Source organism: Hyalella azteca, unplaced genomic scaffold (assembly GCF_000764305.2).
Source record: "Hyalella azteca isolate HAZT.00-mixed unplaced genomic scaffold, Hazt_2.0.2 contig14887, whole genome shotgun sequence".
Taxonomy (NCBI): domain Eukaryota; kingdom Metazoa; phylum Arthropoda; class Malacostraca; order Amphipoda; family Hyalellidae; genus Hyalella; species Hyalella azteca.
Window position 1 is genome coordinate 1 of NW_025944756.1, and position 24,526 is coordinate 24,526.

A 24,526-nucleotide genomic window follows, 5' to 3' on the forward strand; every position below is an offset into this window, starting at 1 on the left:
TCACTATCAGGATCGAATGCTCACCGCTCATTGGCCAGGACAATATGAATAAATTTCAGGCAACTGTGCTCATTCATCTAACCTACAATGCCGTTCAACTCTCCTAGTCATCGTCAGTTAAAGCCGGTTCAGTGGCTGTGGTATATAATCACGACAAAGCACTTGAAATAGTTTATTCAATCACTTTGTTTAAAATCAGTAAAACATGGTAAAGGGCAAGCATAAATTCCGACTAAAATAACTTATGAAAAACGTTCAATTCGATTCCCTATTGCACAGCATTAATGCACGTAGTTCAGGTTACCGTAATTCGCATAGGCGAACGATAGCAGGCAAGACTAAGTCCTCACGGCACAGCCACAACTCCAGCGCTAAAGCAAAGAATGCTGAGAGTTAACACAGCTGAGCAGGTTCAGGTAACCTCACTGAAGGGCTGGCGGGACACGACTAACTACTTGACGCACAGACACTCAGACCTGACCTAGTACTAGACAGTTCCAACTGCTATAGGTCTGACTCGCATGTCACTGGCGCGGCTTCGCCAGACGTAATAGAATAATTTCGTCACAAGAAAACGCACATTGAATAAATTAGTGAACGATGTTCCTCGTTCACACAATGAAAAGAATGCAGTATTCAGATAACAATTTTTAGACGGCATTCTTGTTCACTGCTGAAGTGACAGCGACGTTCTAAACTCTGAAGACCGAACAACTTTATTACAGAACAGCCCAAGTAACTATGTTGTGTTGTGGAGATTAAGACAGTTCTTATATAAGAGAAAAAGAATCATCCCACTTGGCCAGTTTAGTTTGCATCTGTTGAACTCCCACGCTGGTCAGTGATAAGTAGCGTGATTATCTCGAACATTTTGCAAGTAATGACCTTGTATACTAAAGAGGGATCGAGAAATTGAGAGTGACTTGAAGCAATTCATAAAATCCGAATGAAAGTGATGAGAGAGATCCAGTGAGAGATCTGTATTCCGGATAAGCATAAGGTACTTTAATAATTTCATCGTGGCTCTGTTAATTAATCATAAACTGTTTCTGCACTTAGCCTTCAGTATCTACTGGTGCTTTGAATAGCCTATGTTATCAACTCAGCCGCAACGCGCATGCTTGACAGCAGCCAAGAAACATGCAAGTGCTTGACTTGAGCATGACGTGCATGACGCGGGGGAAATGTATTATCTGTCGGTGATAACACAATAATACGAAAGATAAAACACTACCTATGTCACAAATGTTTTCGAATTTTCATCCTCCAGTATTTATTTGAATTTCATTTAACCCCTGACTAACATTAAAATTCAATTTTTGGCAAATCGGGTCTCTCCACCATGTTGGGATTTGTAACCTCTCGGACACTTTTCCGACCGGTCTTCCGGCCGGTCTCCATGATTCAGTGAACATAAAATGTCTCTGAAGAAACTAATGAAGGCAGCTCGATGAAACTGCATATGCATTCATTATGACCTATAGGTGATGTTTAAGGGGACCGTTTCGGTCAAAAAAAAACTTTTTTATTTACGGACGGATCATTTTGAAACTCGGTACACATATGTAAAACAGATATCGATGATTCTTTTGTTCGTGTGAATTTTTCGAAAAGAAAGCGTGAAATTGATAAGCAACGGCGATAAAAGGGGGTTATATAGAAATCTATCTCCTTATTCAGTAAAGATGCTGCGACATCGAGAGACATATCATTTGATTTTGAAAGACCATATCTAAAATCTTTTCGATCACTTTTTTTCAATTTCGAATTTGTTTGGGAGAGAGGGGGGATTTTCCAAAAATTTTCCAAAAATTTCAAATTTTCCTTTTTCCAATATATAATCCAAACTATAACGAAATAAAAAAAAATTAATCGAATAGTTTCTAGAAATTTTCTTTGCAAAACGAATGGTATGTATATCTCTCTTTGCTGTAGCTTGAAAATCATAGGAGGAAATAGATTTCAAAGATGGCGCATTTTGGAAATTTTAATTATTCAGAGGAGCCAAATAAGCAAAATTTATTGAAATGATATGCGTTTAAAATTACTTTTTACAGACAACACTTCCAAAGAATCCAGTGTTTCCGATGATACACATGCACAATGAATTTCAAATTTTATTTTCAAATATTGAAGAAAATTGATTTTTAAATTTTTATTTTCATAAAAAATTAAAGTTTCAAAATTATGTATTTGTCAATTTATTCATGCATTATGTCTGACGTTACGAAAGTGTGCAAAATTTCAGATCGATAGGAAAAGTAGAAGTGTGTTAAATTTGGATTATAAGAATTGTAGCAGATAGACAAACAAACAAGGAGTGAAGTTAAAGAGAAGTGTTGTAATAACAAGTAGGAAATGCCAAAAAATTGTTTGATATTTTAGCCCAAGCTTTCCCATTGCTAATTAGTTGCACTTAGGGTACCAGCACGCGTCTTTTTAAACTTATTTTTGTCCAGTTTAACGTTGTAATGACGTCAACGGGTTCCTTTCATTATAGGTTCCACCAATAACTAAGTGCCAACCAATTTCTTGTGCTTGTAGGTTAACAGAATCCGGTTCAGACGTAGTTTTATTGAAGGAGGCTAGAAGCAGGAACAAAGCGACAGAGGAGGGAAGTACTCCAGACTTCTTATATACCTACAATTAAATAATCACATGCTTAAATACACAGTACTAGTAACAAGATATCAAACAATTATAACGCAACTCTTACAACAATTAATATCAAGTACACATTCTATTATTCAATAGAAAATCTAAGCGCTTACCATAGGTACAAGCGGTCGACTGCCCAAGTTACAACGAATAAAGAAAATCTGGAAGCAAGCCTTTTCTGTGGTTCGGGAGATGTTGCCAAAACATCAACTTCAAATAATCTAAGTTAATAATTTAAATCATTGCAAACATGAATAATAAGCTATATATGCGACTTTTGTGATATTTATATAAATAAAAAATGTTCATTTTATATAAGTTTTAAACTGCATTCCGCAAAAATTAATCCATGTACAACCGTAATATTTGCTGTCTTGACCGCGCCTTGTTTGTAGCTTTCAAACGAGTGCAATAACTTTACAATTACCGAGAATAATGATCTATAAATACAGATTTAATTCATAGAAATCTTTGTACCTATTGTTGAAAAATGTTCATGTTATATATATGTTTTTGAAATTGCTTTACGTAAAAACTAGAGCACGCACAGTCATGCGGTTTGCTACGCTAGACGCGCCTTTTCAGCAGCTACAAAATGCGTCAAAAAACGGAAAAGCCTAAATTATCTATTTTTGACCGAAACGATCTCCTTAAGTCCCTATATATACAAACGATTTTTTTTTATTTTGCCTTCGTTTCCATCACAAACGGGCAGTGAGCATAATAATATTCTATCCTACTGTACAAATTTGAACAAAACTGTGAATATTTTTCCTAATTACCTGCCGGTGGTGTTTAGTTCGCGCAAACATTTTCAATGGAGATTTCATTTGCGATTTATTCGGCTGAAGGTGAAGCGACCGGTATTTCTGCGGCCGATAGTTAAATTTACCGTGAACTTGACAAAATCTTCCAAATTAGTGGTCGTAGCGCGATGAAATACATACAATAGGACCTAAGGGTGGTGTTTAGGTAGTGATTATTTGTTCGATTTCGCCTTCGTTTGCGACGCCGGTACCTGGGGCGCGGGGAGGCGCAGGTACAGCGGTTGGTACTGTTGGGCTGACGGTAGCTGTGGTACACGTGCGCCGTCATCGAATACATATACCAGGTATATGACGTGTGGTATATCATATACATATACCACGTATATATCATATACATATACCAGGTATATATCATATACAAATACCAGGTATATGATATACCACGTACATGATTGGTATAGAACCAAACCTATATTGTTTATATACCAAATCTTTATATTTCAGGCATATTATTATATAGAAAATAACAATGTTTAAATGTTGTATAAAATAATAAAGCTTAATAATGTTTACCAATCCCTACGTTAAAACTATGAATAATAAAATTGAGGCTAGAAGTGTATGAATACATAGCAATGCCGATAGTTCATTTTTTTTAATTTTTAAATTTAAAAAATTAATTTTTAAATTTAATTTTTTTTAATTTTTAAAAAAATTTTAAATTTTTAAAACTTCAATAAAATATTTAATAGTAAAGGAAGAATTTATCTCTCGGCCGGTTCATTAATTTTCTTTTAAACCCTTAAACTGTTAACTCAACCCTTTGATTCAACCCTTTGACTCAACCCTGTGACTCAACCCTGTGACTCAACTCTTTGACTTAACCCTTTGACTTAACCCTTTGACTCAACCCTTTGACTCTACCATGTGACTCAACCCTTTGACTCAACCCCCTGACTCAACCCTTTGACTCAACCCTTTGACTCAACCCTGTGACTCAACCCTTTGACTCAACCCTGTGACTCAACCCTTTGACTCAACCCTTTGACTCAACCCTGTGACTCAACCCTGTGATGACTCAACCCCTTGACTCAACCCTTTGACTCAACCCTTTGACTCAACCCTTGGACTCAACCCTTTGACTCAACCCTTTGACTGCATTCAAATCAATATTTTGTATAGCTACGTACTAAATAATTTTTAGTCATCTTAATTTTTTAAACATTCTTTCATCAAATTACTAGTATTCAGAATCTAATTTTTTCCAATTTCAATTTTTAAATTTTTATTAACATTTCTGAGCGAAATCGTCTAATTTAATCACCCGATCCAGCACAGCAAGAGAATAATTTATACTAATTATAATTTAATTTTAAAAAAATAATTTATACATATTTGTACAAATTGACAATTTACCCTAATTTATACCCTATTATATTAATCAATAATTAATAATCAAACAACTAATTCATTTTTTTATGCTCCTAATTGGTAATCCCCTATTATATTAATAAATAATTAATAATCAAACAATTCATTCTTTTTTTATGCTGCTAATTGGTTATCCCGCTATTATATTAATAAATAATTAATAATCAAACAAATAATTCATTTTTTTATGCTCCTAATTGGTTATCCCCTATTATATTAATAAATAATTAATAATCAAACAATTCATTCTTTTTTTTCAATTACCGATAATTGTAAGTCCATGCGCTCTTCTTTTCGTTCACTGAAGAGCCTCTTTTTTTCTTCTTCTTCTTCTTCTTCCTTCTCCTTGGTGGCTTTCCTCTTCTTTTGCGCTTCAGTAACTTTCATTTTCTCTTTTTCCAGACGCTCTTCTTTTTCCTTTTTAATCGAGCTTTCCAGCTTCTCCAACTCTTCTCTCTTTCGAAGCTCTTCTTGTTTACGGAGGTTGTCGAGCTTCTCTTCTTCTTTTGCTCTTCTCTCTTCTTCTTTCCGTCTTCGTTCCAACTCTTTCTTTTTCAGCTCTTCTTCTTTCATTCGGTGTTTCATGTTCTCTCTTTCTTTCATCTCGCGTTCAAGCCTCTGCCACTCTTCTTGCTCTTTCTTCCGTCTCTCTTCTTCCATTCTCTTCAACCTTTCCTCTTCCTGTTTATTCTTCTCCTCCAATTCTCTCTTCTTTCTCTCCAAGGCTTCTTTCTCTTTCTTCCTTACCTCTTCCATTTTCTCCTCAGCTAGTTTCTCCGCCTGTATCCTCTCCTCTTCCCTTTTTCTCTTCTCTTGTTCTTTCTTTTTTCGCTCCTCTTCCTCCCTCTTCTTCTTTTCTAATCTTTCTTCTTCTTTCTTTTCGCGCTCTGTTTCCAGCCTTTTCCTCTCCAAGTCTTTGCGAATTTTTTCTTTTTCTTTTTTCAGAGCAAATTCTTCTTCTATTTTCTTTCTTTCCTCTTCTTCCCTCCTCACTCTTTCTTCTTCTCTCCTCCTTCTCTCGATTCTCTCTTCATCTTTCCTTTTATTTTCTTCCTCTTGAATTTTTCTTTCTTTCTCTTTCTGCTTCCTTTCTTCTTCTCTCTTCAAGAGAAGAAGCTCTTCGCTCTTCAGTCTCTCTTTCTCTTCTCTTTTCAGCGCTTCTTTCTCCATTTTTATTCTCTCAGCTTCTTTCTTAAGTTCTTCCAGCTGCTCATTCTCCCTCCTGGCTTTCTCTTCTTCCTTCTTCTTACGCTTCTCTTCAGCTCTCTTCATTTCTTCTTGTTCCTTTATTCGCTTCTCTTCATTCAATTTTAGCTGCTCCTCTTCTTTCTTTCGTTTTTCTATCTCAAGTTTTCTTTGAGTCTCTTCAAGTTTCTTACTCTCTTCTTCAAACTTTGCTTCCATTTCCAGCCTTCTCTTCCTTTTCTCTTCTTCTCTTTTTCTTCGCTCTTCAATGAGCTTCTGCTCTTCTTCTTCCTCGATTTTCTTTCGCTTCATTTCCTTCTCCAGCCGTTCTTGCTCTCTCTTCTTTCTCCTCTCCTCTTCTTCTTTCTGCTCTTGGTTCATCCTCCGTTGCTGCTCCTCTTTCATAAACCGCAATTTCTCTTCCAAGTGCTTCAATCTCTCTTCTTCTTTCATTCTTTGCTCTTCTTCTTCCTTCTTCCTCTTTAGCATCTCTTGCCGCACTCGCTCTCTCTCCTTCTCATTTTTCTCTTCTTCGAGAAGCATTCGCATTTCTTCCTCTTTCTTTCGCTCTTCTTCCTTTCTCTTCGTTTCGTTATCCAATCGATCTTCTACTTTCTTCATCTTTTCTTCTTCTTTCTTCCTGCGCTTTTCTTCGGCCATCTTCTTCTCTTCTTCCTCTTTATTGCGCTTCTCTTCATCACACTTTCTTTGCTCTTCTTCTTTCCGGGCTTTATCTAATTTGAATTTAATTTTCATTTCTTCAATTTTTCTCGCCTCTTCTTCCATTCTCTCTTCTTCTTCTTTACGCTTACGCAGCTTCTCTTCATCTCTTCTGGCTTTCTCCTCATTGAATTTTCTCTCCTCTTCTTCTTCCAGCGACTTTCTTTCCATTTCTTTCTTCACTCGCTCTTCTTCTCTCTTCTTCTTTCTTTCTTCTTCTTCTCTTTCTTCATCTAAAGCTCTTCTTTTCTCCTCTTCTCTCAAGAGCCGCTGTTTCTCTTCCAAATGCTTTATTCTCTCTTCTTCTTTCAATCTTTGCTCTTCTTCTTGCCGCCTTCGCTTCATTAATTCAATCTTTTGCTTCTCCTCTTCTTTTTTCTTTTTCTCTTGCTCACTAGTCATTCTCTCGGCCTCTTCCTTCTTCCTCTCTTCTTCTTTTTTCTTCTTCTCTTCCAGCTTTATGATCTCTTCTTCTTTTCTCCTCACCTCATCCTGTATTCTCACCTTCTCTCTCTCTTCCATCTTTCTCAGGCGCTCTTCTTCCTCTTGCCTCTTCATCTCTTCCTCCATTTGCTTCAGCTTCTCTTTTTCTTTCTTTCTCCGCTCTTCATCTTCGTGCATTTTCGCTTCTTCTTCCGCCAACATCTTCTCCTGTTCTTGCTTTCTCTTCATTTTCTCGATCTTCTTCTTTTCTTTCTCCTCTTCTTCCTTTCTCACATTCTCCTCTTCTTCCCTTCTCACCCTCTCCTCTTCTTCCTTTCTCACCCTTTCCTTCTCTTCCTTTCTCGCCATTTCCTCTTCTTCCTTTCTCACCCTCTCTTCTTCTTCCTTTCTCACCCTCTCCTCATCTTCCTTTCTCACCCTCTCCTCTTCTTCCTTTCTCACCCTTTCCTCTTCTTCCTTTCTCACCCTCTCCTCTTCTTCCTTTCTCGCCCTTTCTTCTTCTTCCTTTCTCACCCTCTCCTCTTCTTCCTTTTTCACCCTCTCCTCTTCTTCCTTTCTCACCCTTTCCTCTTCTTCCTTTCTCACCCTTTCCTCTTCTTCCTTTTTCACCCTCTCCTCTTCTTCCTTTCTCACCCTCTCCTCTTCTTCCTTTCTCACCCTCTCTTCTTCTTCCTTTCTCACCCTCTCCTCTTCTTCTTTTTTCACTCGCTCTTGTTCCTCTTTTCTAACTCTCTCTTCTTCTTCTTCTTCCTTCTTCCGACACTCTTCTTCTTTCTCCCGGCGTTTCTTCTCTTTTTCCCTCTTCAATCGCTCTTCCTCTTCTTCTACTTTCCTCTCTTCTTCTTCTTCCTCTTCTCTTTTCTGTCGCCATTCTCGTAGCTGTCATCGTACGTGAGTAGAAATAACATACAAATTTAAAATCAAACTCCTTCACATTTGGCTTAGAAATTTTCATTTTACCAATTTTTTCATTTAATTTTCCTTTCATTTTACCAATTTTCGAAATCCTAAATTTTTATCTAAAGGTGTCACTTAATTTATATATTTTTAAATGCCTCGACGACTCAAATTACTTAGGTTTTTGTTCGTAATCATAAATTAAAAAAATTAGCTCACATTTTGCATAGATTAAATCGATGTTTAATCTATTTTTAATTTAAAATAAATTAAAACAATTTGCTCACATTTTGCATAGACTAAACATCAATTTTGTTATGAATTTGAATAGATTAAACATCTATTAGGCCTTTTTATAAAACGATAATCGTTATTCAACGATTCATAACAGGATAAATATTTGACCAACACGATTTTGACCATCATCGATAACGAACGATATGTTACACATGTATACTGTATATACATGTGTGTATATACAGTATATACAGTATACATGTATATACACTTGTATACTGTATATACATGTATACTGTATATACACCGCAGCTCTAATATACACGCGACTAGGATCCCCTGTATAGATTTGAACAAACTACACACCACATTGTACAACACATTGTGTGTGCTGGATTATTTCTGGATAATTGAATAAAATGTTCAGTTGTGTTGGTTTAGTAAATTAAGCGTTGAATAAGCTATATTTATTGAAATATTTTGATAAATATATAGCGTTAGTGTCAGTGTCGTCATATTATTATTAATATTATTATTGTTATTATTATTATTATTATGTAATATTTTAACAAACATATAGCGATAGCATTAGTGTAGTTAGTTATAAATTTAAAAATATAGCATTAAAGTGATTATCACTCAATGAAAACTGAAAATAAATATTACACATGTTTGAATAGGTGATAGTAACTAGAAATGGCCTATATATATTAACTGAAAGCGGCCTATATATAAATTCGAAAATATTATTAATTATTTTTTCTAAATTTTTGTTCATTTCAGTTCAGTTTACTCCTTGAATTTAATAAACCTATATAATAGAATTAATAATAATTTTTTATAAGTATATTTATGCATGTAACTGTAATAATGTAAATATCAACAATATATTATAAAGATTTTCATATACATAAAAATTTCGTCACCTGATCCCAAAAATATATATAGTTTTGTACCTCCAATATATATAGTTTTGTGCCTCCAATATATATAGTTTTGTACCTCCAATATATATAGTTTTGTGCCTCCAATATATATAGGTTTGTACCTCCAATATATATAGTTTTGTACCTCCAATATATATAGTTTTATACCTCCAATATATATATAGTTTTGTACCTCCAATATATATAGATTTAAACCTCCAATATATATAGTTTTGTCCCTCCGATATATATAGTTTTAATAAATTACAATTGATCAGTTGGTTATTTTCTATTATTATAGATTATTTTAGATTATTTTCAATTTAAGAAAAAATTTAAAACACACGGAGAACTTGGACAAAAATTCCACAAAAACTTTAACGGAAAAAACGGAATGATGAACACGGAAGGAATGTGAATAATGAATAATAATTATGAACAATTTTTTTTATAATAATAATGAATAATGAACAATAATTAATAACAATTACTTTTAGCTTTAACGAATGCGCTATATTGCGCACACAAAAATTACTAGGTAATATTGTCCAAATTATGACAGACCTTCCGCTCGTAGCACTGATACGCCTTTTTACTTATATGCCTTTTTTAATTAAATAATTAATTCAAAAGTGAGGTTGGATGACTCACTAAGAGCTAAACTTACATCACAATTTATCCCAAGTTCTACGTTATTCTTTGAGTGCGAAGCAGATTCTCATCACTAAAACTGCGCAGCCGTTAAAATAAGTAATTAATTTAATTAATTAATTAAATAAATAATTAAATGATTTAATTGATTTTTAATTAAAAAGGAACGTAAAAATTTGTGAAAATATTTCACGCCAGGGCACGGAAAAGTACACTCAGAAAAATGTGCGTCCTATTAAATGTCCTAATAACGAAGCACTATTCGCTTGTGTGTGGGTCATCGTGGCCCTGTTTAGCGTGGGGCGTATCAGTGCTACGACCGCTCTCTGCTCGTGCCAAGAGCGAGAAACTGAGTCAATATTGGGACAATATATGACCCCTTCATTTATATGAGTGAACTCTTAAGGGCCCCGTACACCATAGAGTCCGACTCGCGAGTCTAACTCTGCTCACCTTCAATTATTCTAAACGTGGTGAGTCTAAATTCTAGAGAGTCTAAGAATTTAGAAGAGTCCAAGTCTAAATTCTAAAAGTCGTGGTGAGTCTAAATTCTTTTGCTTGGCGAGCCGAGCAAAATAAGGGCGAGCCGAGCCAAGCAAAATAAGATTTTAAGACAGTACCTCTAAGCAGTCATTACTTTTAAGACAGTACCTCTAAGCAGTCATTACTTTTAAGACAGTACCTCTAAGCAGTCTTACTTTTAAGACAGTACCTCTAAGCAGTCATTACTTTTGAGACATCCTCTAAGCAGTCATTACTTGTGAGACAGTACCTCTAAGCAGACATTACTTTTGAGGCAGTACCTCTAAGCAGTCATTACTCATGAGACAGTACCTCTAAGCAGTCATTACTCATGAGACAGTACCTCTAAGCAGACATTACTTTTGAGGCAGTACCTCTAAGCAGACATTACTTTTGAGGTAGTACCTCTAAGCAGTCATTACTCATGAGACAGTACCTCTAAGCAGTCCTTACTTATGAGACAGTACCTCTAAGCTGTCATTACTTATGAGACAGTACCTCTAAGCAGTCATTACTTATGAGACAGTACCTCTAAGCAGTCATTACTTTTGAGACAGTACCACTAAGCAGTCATTACTTGTGAGACAGTACCTCTAAGCAGTCATTACTTCTCAAACAGTACCTCTAAGCAGTCTTACTTTTAAGACATTACCTCTAAGCAGTCATTACTTCTGAAAGAGTACCTCTAAGCAGTCTTACTTTTAAGACAGTACCTCTAAGCAGTCTTACTTTTAAGACAGTACCTCTAAGCATTCATTACTTTTGAGGCAGTACCTCTAAGCAGTCGTTGCTTATGAGACAATACATCTAAGCAGTCATTACTTTTGAGACAGTACCTTTAGAAACTTCCAGCATTTAGGAAGTTTCTGTCACACTAGAACCTTATGTGGCAGTACCTCTAAGCAGTCGTTGCTTATGAGACAATACATCTAAGAAGTCATTACTTTTGAGACAGTACCTTTAGAAACTTCCAGCATTTAGGAAGTTTCTGTCACACTAGAACCTTCGTTGAAAGTCAGAGAGCTTATTTTCATAAGGTTATAGTAAAAAAAAATTTTAAAATAGCTACGAGGGCTTGAAATTTCATTTAGCAGCAACAATTAACAATAAAACATGAGAATATGTCATGTTTTCATTGTTATTAACATATTCAAAAAATATTATCTCAAAATGTAAGGTGCTCCCTTATTTTGTTCAAGCCCAGTATATACAGGTCATACTGCTGTATATATACAGACGTTTGTGTGGTATGTAAACGGACATTGTGTGGTTCATACAAATATTAGAGTGGGATGTAAGCGGATCTTGAGTGGTTCATACAAATATTAGAGTGGGATGTAAACGGATATTGAGTGGTTCATACAAATATTAGAGTGGGATGTAAACGGATATTGAGTGGTTCATACAAATATTAGAGTGGGATTAAACGGATATTGAGTGGTTCATACAAATATTAGAGTGGGATGTAAACGGATATTGAGTGGTTCATACAAATATTAGAGTGGGATAGAAACATGTGGGTGATAAATATGAAGGTGCTATATAAGTGTGGATGATAGACATTTGTTATGGTGAAAATTAACGAATTAGTTAGAAAAATATGTATTATAAAAAATAAAAAGCATATTTATCTAAAAAAATTAATTTCACTGAATTTCAATGCAAATATTGAGAACATGAATAATTTTAGAAATTTTTTTCGGAAAAACTTTCTGTGTAAAAATTGATTAATAAATTAGTTTGTTAATGGAAATCCGATGAGTGAAAGTGCTGTCTCTTATACACATCTAGATGTGTATAAGAGACAGGGTCTACCCAGATTGACCCACTATATAGAGAGAGGAAGGCGAAGTTAAATTGATATATTTATTGATGACGGTTGTTTGATCCCGATGTTGATGCGCTGCTCTGGTGAATCGGTCCATGTATCCGCAAGCAGGGATATAAAATGCTCTTTCAAGTCATTAAATTTAATGTTGAGCCCTAGCTGCACAAAGGTTATGAAACGAGCGTAGTGAACGTTTATTGAAACTAATAAAAATTTGTGCTATTGCAAACAAGCACATGTTTAGTTACGTTTAGGATATATCATTTCAACTTGAAAAACTTAAGGTCCATACACTGCCACCATATGGTAAAATGTGAATGGTATTATATATAATCGTGAGCAATCGACAGTATTAATATGTTACTAACCTTTGAATGAAACTTGTTTTTGTTACTTTTGTATTAACACGTAAAGCTCCGCACGGCGCACAATTCTGAAACCCTGTAGTGCTAGACATTTTGCGAGTTTTATTTGTAATAAAATTGTAATTTACCTTTACCTTGGCAACACCGCTAGGAAGTTAACGTCGCGCACACAATGTTCTCGTTGTTCATTATCGTTCGGNGATTTTTGACCGAGACGAAAACGGAAAAGCCAAAATTTTTTATTTTTGACCGAGACGAAAACGGAAAAGCCAAAATTTTCTATTTTTGACCGAGACGAAAACGGAAAAGCCAAAATTTTCGATTTTTGACCGAGACGAAAACGGAAAAGCCAAAATTTTAGATTTTTGACCGAGACGCTCTCCTTAACGCCTGAATTTATGAATGAAAGATGATGAATATATGAATAATTCATTAGTTATTATAAAGCAAGGAAAGGTTTAAGCATAACTCGGGAGAGCTAGGTATTTTATAAGAAAAACTTTTGTTTAAGAATTTGTATTAGCATTTAATTAAGATATATAATTAATTCATATCTAGATCATGTTTAAATGCTGAATTGTTCAGAAGATATTCAGATGTGAATAAATTGAATTAATAAAGTTTTTTCTAATCATTTGAGATTATTTGAAAATTATAACGAATTTAAGTCGCTATAAAATTTAATCAACTTAAACTTATTTTTGTATTATATCCCGCTTAAAGTTATATTCATATACGCGGTTTATCGTCTACGTGGTATATGTATATTAACGTGTGGTATATCATATAAGATATATCACGTATATATCATATACATATACCCGGTATATGACATGCCACGTATATGAATGATATAGAACCGAAACTATATAGTTCATATACTAAATCTTCACATTTCCGGGATATTATTATACTATAGAAAATAGCAATGTTTGAATAACGTACAATATAATATTTAATATTCTTCAATATAATATTTCTTCAACTTCAATATAATATTTAATAGAACATGAGTTATTTATATCATGGCTGTCCATTATTTTGCTTTCAAACCCTTAATTTGTTTAGCAAAACCTCTCAACCTGTTGACTCAACCCTTTGACTTCATTCAACTCAATATCGTGTATCACTATACGTACTAAATAATTTTTAATTATCTTAATTGTTTTAACATTCATTCATCAAATTACTAGTATTCAGAATCTAATTTTTTCCATTTTCAATTTTAAATTTTTATTAACATTTCTCAGCGAAATCGTCTAATTTAATCACCCGATCCAGCACAGCAAATATTATGCTATATTATATTATATTTATTTTGCTATATTTGCTATATTATATAATATTCTGTGACATGCCCTAATTATGTAAAAAATTTATCACCACTTAATATAAAATTTGAAAGATTTTATAATCTCGAAATGCAAGTTTTAATTATTGAAGATACTAGGCTAGTTACTTAACGAACAGCAGCTATTTAAGATAGTTACTTACTTCACTAGTATTTGTTAGTTAATTAGGTCACATTTGTTACCAGCTACCTTAGCCACTTTACTAACTAGTTAATTAAGTTACGTTTGTTACCAGCTACCTAAGTTACTTCACTAACTAGTTAATTAAGTAACGTTTGTTACTTAATTTACCTGTTACTTAACTAACTAGTTAATTAAGTAACGTTTGTTACTTAATTTACCTGTTACTTAACTAACTAGTTAATTAAGGTATGTTTAGACTTACTCTGAGGTTCAGACATTCCAGATGTTGGGGGCTCCGGACGCTTCGGTGATTCTTTAGGTGATTCTTTGGGTGATTCTTTGGGTGATTCTTTAGGTGATTCTTTGGGTGATTCTTTAGGAGATTCCTTGGGTGATTCTTTAGGAGATTCCTTGGGTGATTCTTTAGGTGATTCTTTAGGTGATTCTTTAGGTGATTCCTTGGGTGATTCCTTGGGTGATTCTTTAGGCGATTCTTTGGGTGATTCTTTAGGTGATTCTTCGGGTGATTCTTTAGGAGATTCCTTGGGTGACTTTTTGACTGATTCTTCGGGTGATTCTTTCGAATATTCTTTCAGGTCAACTTCTGTTTTCTTACCGGTATTTTTCTTAGATTCCTTGCGTTTCTTCAAAGATTCTTTAGACTCTACAGACTCTTGTTCTTTTTTCTCTTTTGCCTTTGGTTGAGAAGGTGATTCTGGGAGGCGATCCTCAGGGGTGATTCTAGACTCCTCTCGAGGGGTGACTCTGGGGGACTCCTGAGGGGGAGGGGGAGATTGAAAAATTAATTGGATTCATTTAAAAATGTGATTTTTATTTAATAAAAATTTTATAGCAATCTTGAAAAGGGACTTTAAAGGGGATTTTTAAATTTAACAATTGGGTTATTTGTGTGGTATATACATTGAGGTATGTATACAGGCATTAGTGAGGTATGTGTGGTATATACATGATTATTATTGAGGTGTATATTCAGTATTAGTATTGTTTATAATCAGATATTAGCGCGATTTTTAAACAAATATTGTTGTTGCATATATACGGGTGTAGATATACAGGTGTATATACAGACATTGGTTTGACAACATATCTAGACTTTTTAGTGAAATATACAGTGGTTGGACAAAATAAAGGATACACCTTATGAATACGCTAGGTATATTTTAGTATATGTAGTGTATGTACACCTGTCGTATATATATGTTGTATATTCTGTATGTTGTATATAAATGTATATATAATTTAGTATATATAATGTAGGTCCAGCTGTTGCGGCAACTACGGCCTCAATTCCAAGAGGTATTAATTTTTACAAATTTTGAAATATTTCCAAAAAATTTTAAAATATTTTTCAATTCAACCCTCTTTCACCCTCTGTCAGTTAGACCCCAGTTTAACCCTCTTTCGGCCTTTTTTAACCCTGTCCCAACGTACATTCTGCAAGCGTTTGTAAATATTTAAAACCGCGTCAGAGAAAATAAAATTTTTCCACTGCTAGAGGGACCAATTCTGAAGGTTTTGCCACCACTCAGAACACTTTGAATCATATGTATATAAAACCAAAGCTTTTCTAATCACAGCTCTTCCATAGAATCCAGATCTGTGCAGCTCTCGGCGGACAGTTGTTATGGAAACTGGGTTCTGTAGGTGTCCATTGAGGACCACAGTAATTTCAACAGCTTTGGTCTTTCGATTGTCCATCACAGTTCGGTTTCTGTACCGACGGTCTCTCGAAAACAAATTCAACTTTCGGCCAGACCTGTGCTTTGCTGAGGACGTTTTTCCTTCTCTTTCAAAACAGTCATTACTTACGAGACAGTACCTCTAAGCAGTCATTACTTTTGAGACAGTACCTCTAAGCAGTCATTACTTCCTGTCTCTTATACACATCTAGATGTGTATAAGAGACAGCCTCTAAGCAGTCATTACTTGTGAGACAGTACCTCTAAGCTGTCATTACTTGTGAGACAGTACCTCTAAGCAGTCATTACTTGTGGGACAGCTACCTCTAAGCAGTCATTACTTTTGAGACAGTACCTCTAAGCAGTCATTACTTTTGAGACAACACCTCTAAGCAGTCATTATTTCTGAGACAGTACCTCTAAGCAGTCATTACTGAGACAGTACCTCTAAGCTGTCATTACTTGTGAGACAGTACCTCTAAGCAGTCATTACTTATGAGACACTTTTTCTAAGCAGTCATTACCTATGAGACAGTACCTCTAAGCAGTCATTTCTTTTGAGGCAGCACCTCTAAGCAGACATTACTTTTGAGACAGTACCTTTAAGCAGTCATTACTTTTGAGACAGTACCTCTAAGCAGTCATTACTTATGAGACACTTTTTCTAAGCAGTCATTACCTTTGAGACAGTACCTCTAAACAGTCATTACTTCTGAGACAGTACCTCAAGCAGTCATTACTTTTGAGACAGTACCTCAAGCAGTCATTACTTCTGAGACAGTACCTCTAAGCAGTCATTACTTTTGAGACAGTACCTCTAAGCAGTCATTACTTTTGAGACAGTACCTCTAAGCAGTCATTACTTTTGAGACATTACCTCTAAGCAGTCATTACTTTTGAGACAGTACCTCTAGAAACGTCAAGCATTCGGGAAGTTTTTGTCACACAAGAACCTCCCATACGGGTACCAACAATTTGGCCTCTATGAAAGTCAGAGAGATATGCCATTTATAAGTTAGGTCATAAACACAAAAATTCACTAAAAATGTCTGTGCAAGGATAAATATCAATTAGCAGGACAATAAACAATAAAACATAAAAGATGTCACGTTTTCATTGCTTATAAAATGATCAAAAATTACGATATCAAAATGTCAGGTGTTTCCCTTATTTTGTCCAACCCCTGTATATATACGAAGCCTTATATTAGCAGGGTATAAATTATTGACAGAATATATATTATTAACAGAATATATGTATATATGATGACTGCCTAATCTCCTCCATTGAGGCTCATATCATATTTAACCAATATAACAATGCGATATAATTGTAAAATATTGCGGTACAAAATCCCTATAAAATATCACAACACAATATCCCTGTAAAATATCACAACACAATATCCCTGTAAAATATCACAACACAACATCCCTGTAAAATATACCGTCTGCCCGCCGTCTACGCGCCTCTGCTTCCTGCACTCAGAGAAACAAAGGAAACTTTGTCCTGGTAGCTATATATGTACGCTCTGCCTTTGTCTAGGTCATTGTGACCCAGTTTGGCGTCAAAAATTGCGTATCAGTGCTACGTGCAGGTAGTGTGTCACTATTTAGACAATATGTGTCACTATTTCAACTCAATTTTAGAGGGTAGTATCTTAACAGTTAGCTGAGGGTAATATCTTAACCTAAATTATACGTGGTAATTTGGTATAGGTAATAAGGTCTTGTCTCCGCCCTCCTTCTGCAGGTGGCCGACGGCCACGTGGTGACAATAGGTGGTCTGCGTGCCTTCACCACCTACGCTGTGCAGGTGGAGACCACCACCCGCCACCACCACTTGTCAACCATCAGCAACATCACCACCTTCACTACCCGCGCGGCAGGTGGGTGCCCATTGTTAACTATGGTGATCATTCACTATTTTTAAAACCACTATTTATTTCTTTCATGTGAATTTTTAGTTGCATCAAGTGTAATTGTACAGACGCGTCTGGCGTGGCTGTCTCAGTAACATTACAGTGCGACATCACTACAGTTATCAGTGACGTATGGTGACGTCAGAGTGGCTGTGAGTCAGGGAATCAGTCGTGCCCTGGCAGCCTTACGGTGAGGTTCTACCTCAGCTCACTCCGCTGTATTCACTAATGATCTTGTGCCCTAACACTAGATCTTGTAGCTGTGCTCCAACAACTTCATCATGCTATTGGTCACGAATCTGCTCGTTACGCTGCTTTTGGTATTTTAAACGTACTTCTTTTAAACTGTTCTTTCCCCCAAAAATCTATATTTTATCTCAATGCATCTAGTAACTAAAATACACTAACATAGATTTAACAACAATAACAACGTTAGTTCAGATAAGTCTTTTAACAAAATAGTTCCGGAGTTTGGCCGTAGAACTCGAGCCTACCACAATACGTAAGAGTTGCGGCGAACTTCCGGTGACATCATCACCTGTTCAGGGTAAAGAAATTACCCCGTTTTAACCCCTCTTTCCCCTGCAGTGCCCCCAACCCCCCGCGTCATCGGGGTGACGGGGTTGGACCCCGAAACTCTGGCCGTTACGTTCGTGGCAGAGGCCGGTCTGCCTTACAGGATTTTCTGGCAATCCAGCCACGTCGTCGACAGCGTTGACAGACCTGCTGGCAGACCTGACGTTGACAGACCTGACGCTGACAGACCTGCTGACGGAACTGTTGCAGAAACCTCGGCCAGTAGTTCTGCCAGTGTGCGAGTGACAGACCGCGTCACGGGACTGCAAGGCGACACCAAGTACAGCGTGAGTGAGGGGTTGAGAGTGCAGGGAGTGAAAGGGCCATTAGAGGGGGTTGGAGTGAGAGGTAAAAGGGCCATGAGAGGGGACTGGAGTGAGGGGTAAAGGGGCCATGAGAGGGGACTGGATTGAGGGGTGAGAGGGCCATGAGAGGGGACTGGAGTGAAGGGTGAGAGGGCCATAAGAGAGGGTTGGAGTGAAGGGTGAAAGCAGCTATTGATCCTTTTCCCATGTGAAAATAAATAACAATGATAAATAATTATTATAAATCATAATGATACGCAATAAAATTACATCACAATGAGTAACTAGGTGATGACAGCATTACCCGCACATTCAAAGTCACACCAAAAAATGTTTCCAACAGACCAGCACCACTGGACGCAATAGGTTTGAGTTGCACTCTGACCTAGCATAACCCACGTTGCCCGATCACACAATTAAATGCTATTATCTATCCAAACTTGAGCACAACGGCTTCACCTGCACCAATATATATCAAAACCTTTACATTACAGGAATACTCCTTAAGTGATAAGCTCATCTAATTAGCAGGTTATGGTAATATTCATATGGCGCGATATGGTACAGGCGAGGATATGAGGCTCGCCTGCTGAGGCGCGCTCGTCTGCCTCACATCAATCAGTGCTGCAGATTACATGTGCTCATGTACACGATCAAGGATACCAAGGAGACTAAGCGCAGGCTCAGAACTGCCTTGTTAAGGTCGTGTATCCTTCATCCTTACAGCGTCCTTATGGCATGTCGCGTCCTTATGGTATGTCCTTGGCCTTGATTCACGGGGATGGACCTTATCGCAAAGGATCTCTTGTATAGGCCTGTGGATGTCTTGTCTAGTAATAATAATAGCGGTGTCAGTTTTGATTACGTCGTAGGCCTGTCGCCTATTGCTAACGCCGCAGAACATTCACGGCTTGTTGCGGTCTCGAACATGCAAATCACTGCATCAATTTGGCTGTGCTCAACCGCCCAGGCCTTCTCGTCGATTTTGATCAGAAACTGTCGCGGAAGCTGTGTTCGAACCTGCACCTCAATACTACAATCCTGGTACTCTGAACTGTAAATTCTGTGCCACCTTACATGTGGATCTCTTGTCAAGGATCATGCAACCTTCCCTCCACTCCCCCCTCCCCCAGGTGTGGGTGCGGCTGATGTCAGCTCAGGACTCGTCTGTGTTCGCTGACTCCCCCGCGGTGGAGGGGCTGACGCTGCCCCCGCTGCCCCCCCTCCATCTGGTCAACGCCAGCGCCCACTCGCTGACAGTCAGCTGGACGGCGCCCGCTGACATGAGTGTGCTCAGACATGCGGTGGGTGGTCTGAGTGGGCTGAAGTATGGGAAATTATCTGGGAGAGAATAGGGAAAATTTTCAGAGTTTCGCAACGGAAAAAAAGATGTTCAATTCTGTTTTGCTAAAGGCTAGAACGACAATTTCTTTAACTGCACCTTCTACTGCAGGTGGACCACCTCCTCCCAGGGGCAGACCCCACTGCTGCAGATGGGTGGTCTACACGCACTCTGGAGCAAACCTCCCCCAGCCACACGTTCACCCACCGCGTGGGGGGCCTCCCCCCTGGATCCTCCCAGTTGTTCAGGGTGCGGGTGACCTACAACACCACCCTGCACACCTTCACATGGCTGGGGGATCCCCCATTCAACTTCTCCACTCTAGGTAGGTGATGGTGACCTACAAACCCTGTAAGCTGCCTTTCTAGGTAGTCCTAGTTGGTGCCAGCCTAGTTATTCATACTTCATATTTACCTTGTAATTCCTACTTGGCAACTGTCGTGTAAATCCTCGTTGGCACCTCAGTCACGCCCAGTATATAAGCAGCAGTTCTTAGGCTGCTTGATTTGTTGAGCAGATGCCGCGCCCAGCGCACCAGGAGAGGTGCGCCTGCAGCAGGTGGGTTCCCCCGAGCACACCTGGCAGGCGTGGTGGGCCCCAGCGCGGGACCACGGGTCACCCGTCCTCGTATACGAACTGCAGGCGGCGCCGCTGCCCACAGACGAGTCGTCTGAGAACTTCACCTCGCTCTACAACGGGTCTGGTAAGCTCAACTCACACGCTATAGTTACGTACTTTATATCAATTTGGCTTTTTATTTACATAAAATTTTTATTTTCTTTGTATATCACTCTGTAGAATACTAATCTAAATTGTTTTATTTATTCTTCCTGCCAACCAGCGAACCATTGGGCGGTGTCTGGTCTGGACCCGGTGGGGGTGTACGTGTTGCGGGCCCGGGCCCTGAACGACGTGGGCTGGGGACCGTGGGGGGCAAGCAACCCCCTCCATATGAGTCACCTTGGGGCCTTCTACCCCACCTCCCCTTCTCTACCGACCATCCTTGCAGCTGCCGTGCCTGCTGCGCTGCTGCTGCTCATGCTCATGCTGCTGCTGGTCTGCGGTGAGTGATGCGGATGCTGCTACTGCTCATGCTTGTGCTGCTGCTATAAATGCTGCTGCTGCTGCTGCTTGTGTGCAGTGAGTGCTGCTCATGCTCATGCTGCTGCTGGTCTGCGGTGAGTGCTGCGGATGCTGCTACTGCTACTGCTGCTGCTGCTGGTCTGCGGTGAGTGCTGCTGATGCTGCTGCTGCTGCTGGTCTGCGGTGAGTGCTGCGGATACTGCTGCTGCTGGTCTGCGGTGAGTGCTGCGGATGCTGCTGCTGCCACTGGACGTACAGAACACGAAAACAGAACCGATGATCATGCTCTTCAGATCCTTCTCTTTGAGTACTGCTGCCAGCTATAGACCTCGTCAGAGATCAAGGATCAGTAGGATTCTAATTAGGTAACAAACCCTTACAAACCCGAATTTTACATAGAAGATATGACTTCAATTTCACCCTCGTTTCAAGATCAACCAATTGCAAAATCAATTTTCACTTTTTGGCGCCATAAATCCCCGCAATCCTTTCCAATTTCTCCACCAAGAATGAAATTTCATGTCCATTAAAATCCCCGACACGATAAGTAACCTCAACTGCCCCTACATATTTGTGGTGCCAGGCATCAAACACTAAAACTTTGACTTAACAAAGACAAAAAATCTTGGAATCTAAGCCAAAAATAATTTCCCAGAACTGCTTTTCTTCCAATAAATACCTTTTGAAACCCAATTTCTTTAAAAAGTCATAGAAATTGATATAATTACAGTGAATCAATTCTATACATAGAAAATTGTTTAGTTTTCTCAACATGTTTACCTATGCTAACTATTAACAACTTAATTAATATTATTAAATTTTTATGGCCTACAGCCGCAAACCGAGTCAAGGACAAGATGAAAGGGGGGCTGGGCTCCCCCTCTTCACCCCCTCGAGAACTGCAGCTCTCCCCTCTACCCCCAACCTCCTTCCCCACAACTGAGGACAACGTCTTGTACCATCTGAACCATCTGTGTGGTGAGTGTATGTATACTCCACATGTGTGGAGAATGTACCTATGTATACTCTATATGTGTGGACAATATACAGAATGTCTTCAGTGCGTGATGAATATATTCATTGTGCGCGCGTGTTGAATATATTCCCCTTCTGTGTGAAGTGAAAATACGCACCATTATACACATTATACATATACAGGTATTATATGTATAACCTGGAACATTATATACAGGTTAGGTTAGTTTCCTATAGGTACGCTATAGTATAACCTGTAACATTATCTACAGTTCAGGTTAATTTAGGTACGTACATACAGGTTAGGTTAGGTTAGGTACACTAGTACCTCCTCCCCAACCATATGATGACCTCCCCCCCTCCCCCAGGGGATGACCTGGAGGTGCCACGAGTGGCGCAGCACGAGGTGGTGAGGGGCAAGTTCCTCGGCCACGGCGCCTTCGGGGAGGTCTTCGAGGGGCGCATGAGGGGCGAGCGAGTGGCCATCAAGGTGAGTGGTCACTGCAGCGAGTGGTCACTGCAGCGAGTGGCCATCAAGGTGAGTGGTCACTGCAGCGAGTGGTCACTGCAGCGAGTGGTCACTGCAGCGAGTGGCCACTGCAGCGAGTGGTGGCAGCAAGTGGCTGTAGTTTCGACCCTTGGGTAAACTCGATTATTTTTTCTATGTCGTTGGCATCGTCAAAGACGGTGACTCAGCATGACCATGGGTGCTGTTGTACAGATGTGTATAAGAGACAGCCTCTAAGCAGTCATTACTTTTGAGACAGTACCTCTAAGCAGTCATTACTTTTGAGACAGTACCTCTAAGCAGTCATTACTTTTGAGACAGTACCTCTAAGCAGTCATTACTTTTGAGACAGTACCTCTAAGCAGTCATTACTTTTGAGACAGTACCTCTAAGCAGTCATTANTGGGGCAGTGCTGGTGGGTGGGGCAGTGCTGGTGGGTGGGGTAGTGCTGGTGGGTCGAGCAGGGCAGGGGGCCATACTTTCAAAACTGGCTAAGTGAACGTAAGTCGTACGCTCTATTTTCTTGTCTATGATTGGTGGATTTTGCTTGAAAGGCCGTCAATGATTGGCTGATGAACTTACGATCTCTTCACTTTTTTGAAAGTATAGGCCCTGGTGAGTGTGGCAGGGCTATGAGTGGGCTACAGGAACTGTGAAGAGGACTGAAAATTTGTGTGGTAGAGAGGCTGTCAATGAGAGCTTTTTGGTTTAAAGGTGAGCGTTAGAGATGAAATGTTACAGTATTTTTTTAGCAACTTTCCCTTCTTCAGGCCAATGGTGGACAAGGCTTGAGGGTGGAGGACATGTTGGCCATGAGATGTGTATAAGAGACAGCCCGTAACCCACTCCATCACCTCCCCCGAAACCCACTCCGTCACCTCCCCCGTAACCCACTCCACCACCTCCATCCCAGTGAAAATTTAGAGTCGACCCAGCTTCTGATTACCAGAAGCTGGGGCGACTCTAAATTTTGTTAGGGACCGTAACCCACTCTATCACCACCGTAACCCACTCTATCACCACCGTAACCCACTCCACCACCTCCCCCGTATACAGATGCTGCGCAAGGGCGCCTCAGAGGCGGAGAGGCGCGAGTTCCTGCAGGAGGCGCAGCTGATGAGTCACTTCCAGCACCCACACATCCTGCGCCTGCTGGCGGTGTGCACGCAGCCCTTCCTGCTGCTGCTGGAACTCATGGAGGGCGGCGACCTGCTGTCACACCTGCGTGCCAGCAGACCGGTGGGTCGGGCAGTGCTGGTGGGTGGGGCAGTGCTGGTGGGTGGGGCAGTGCTGGTGGGTGGGGCAGTGCTGGTGGGTGGGGCAGTGCTGATATTTTCTTGTCTATGATTGGTGGATTTTGCTTGAAAGGCCGTCAATGATTGGCTGATGAACTTACGATCTCTTCACTTTTTTGAAAGTATAGGCCCTGGTGAGTGTGGCAGGGCTATGAGTGGGCTACAGGAACTGTGAAGAGGACTGAAAATTTGTGTGGTAGAGAGGCTGTCAATGAGAGCTTTTTGGTTTAAAGGTGAGCGTTAGAGATGAAATGTTACAGTATTTTTTTAGCAACTTTCCCTTCTTCAGGCCAATGGTGGACAAGGCTTGAGGGTGGAGGACATGTTGGCCATGTGTGTGGACGTGGCCAAAGGCTGTAGCTACCTGGAGGACCTGCACTTCGTCCACCGCGACCTGGCGGCCAGGAACTGTCTGGTGTCCACCGGCGACCCGCGGTCCCGCGTCGTCAAGATCGGCGACTTCGGCCTTGCGCGCGACATCTACAAGAGCGACTACTACAGGAAAGAGGTGGGCTGGTGGTACTGCTAGGGGAGGAGGTGGGGTGGTGGGTTGGTGGTACTGCTAGGGGAGGAGGTGGGGTGGTGGGTTGGTTATACTGCTATGGGAGGAGGTGGGTTGGCTATACAGAAGGAGCAACTCTACGGATAACGTTAGCTGTGCTCAGGACTCGAATGTTCGTTTCTCAACCTGATAATGGCTTACATAATGCCTGA

General features: G+C 39.3%; 3 protein-coding genes across 3 annotated transcripts; 2 read left to right on the top strand and 1 right to left on the bottom strand.

Moving 5' to 3' along the window:
• Positions 1-5,067: 5,067 nt before the first annotated feature.
• Positions 5,068-16,766, bottom strand: LOC108667556 (trichohyalin). The gene is made up of 4 exons (XM_018154597.2): positions 16,752-16,766; positions 14,369-14,882; positions 13,002-13,021; positions 5,068-8,084 (listed from the first exon to the last, which is right to left on the bottom strand). The coding sequence occupies exons 1-4, from the start codon at positions 16,764-16,766 to the stop codon at positions 5,100-5,102; spliced, it is 3,534 nt and encodes a 1,177-aa protein (XP_018010086.1). The 3' UTR covers positions 5,068-5,099.
• A 24-nt stretch (positions 16,767-16,790) lies between these two features.
• Positions 16,791-21,021, top strand: LOC108667557 (protein sevenless). Its single transcript, XM_018154599.1, has 7 exons — positions 16,791-16,796; positions 17,559-17,694; positions 18,316-18,590; positions 19,742-19,912; positions 20,062-20,275; positions 20,468-20,653; positions 20,792-21,021. The coding sequence occupies exons 1-7, from the start codon at positions 16,791-16,793 to the stop codon at positions 21,019-21,021; spliced, it is 1,218 nt and encodes a 405-aa protein (XP_018010088.1).
• Positions 21,022-21,105: 84 nt separating this feature from the next.
• On the top strand, positions 21,106-24,341 carry LOC108667558 (leukocyte tyrosine kinase receptor-like). The gene is made up of 5 exons (XM_018154600.2): positions 21,106-21,128; positions 21,868-22,011; positions 22,377-22,498; positions 23,574-23,756; positions 24,102-24,341. The coding sequence occupies exons 1-5, from the start codon at positions 21,110-21,112 to the stop codon at positions 24,339-24,341; spliced, it is 708 nt and encodes a 235-aa protein (XP_018010089.1). The 5' UTR covers positions 21,106-21,109.
• The last annotated feature ends 185 nt before the right edge of the window (positions 24,342-24,526 follow it).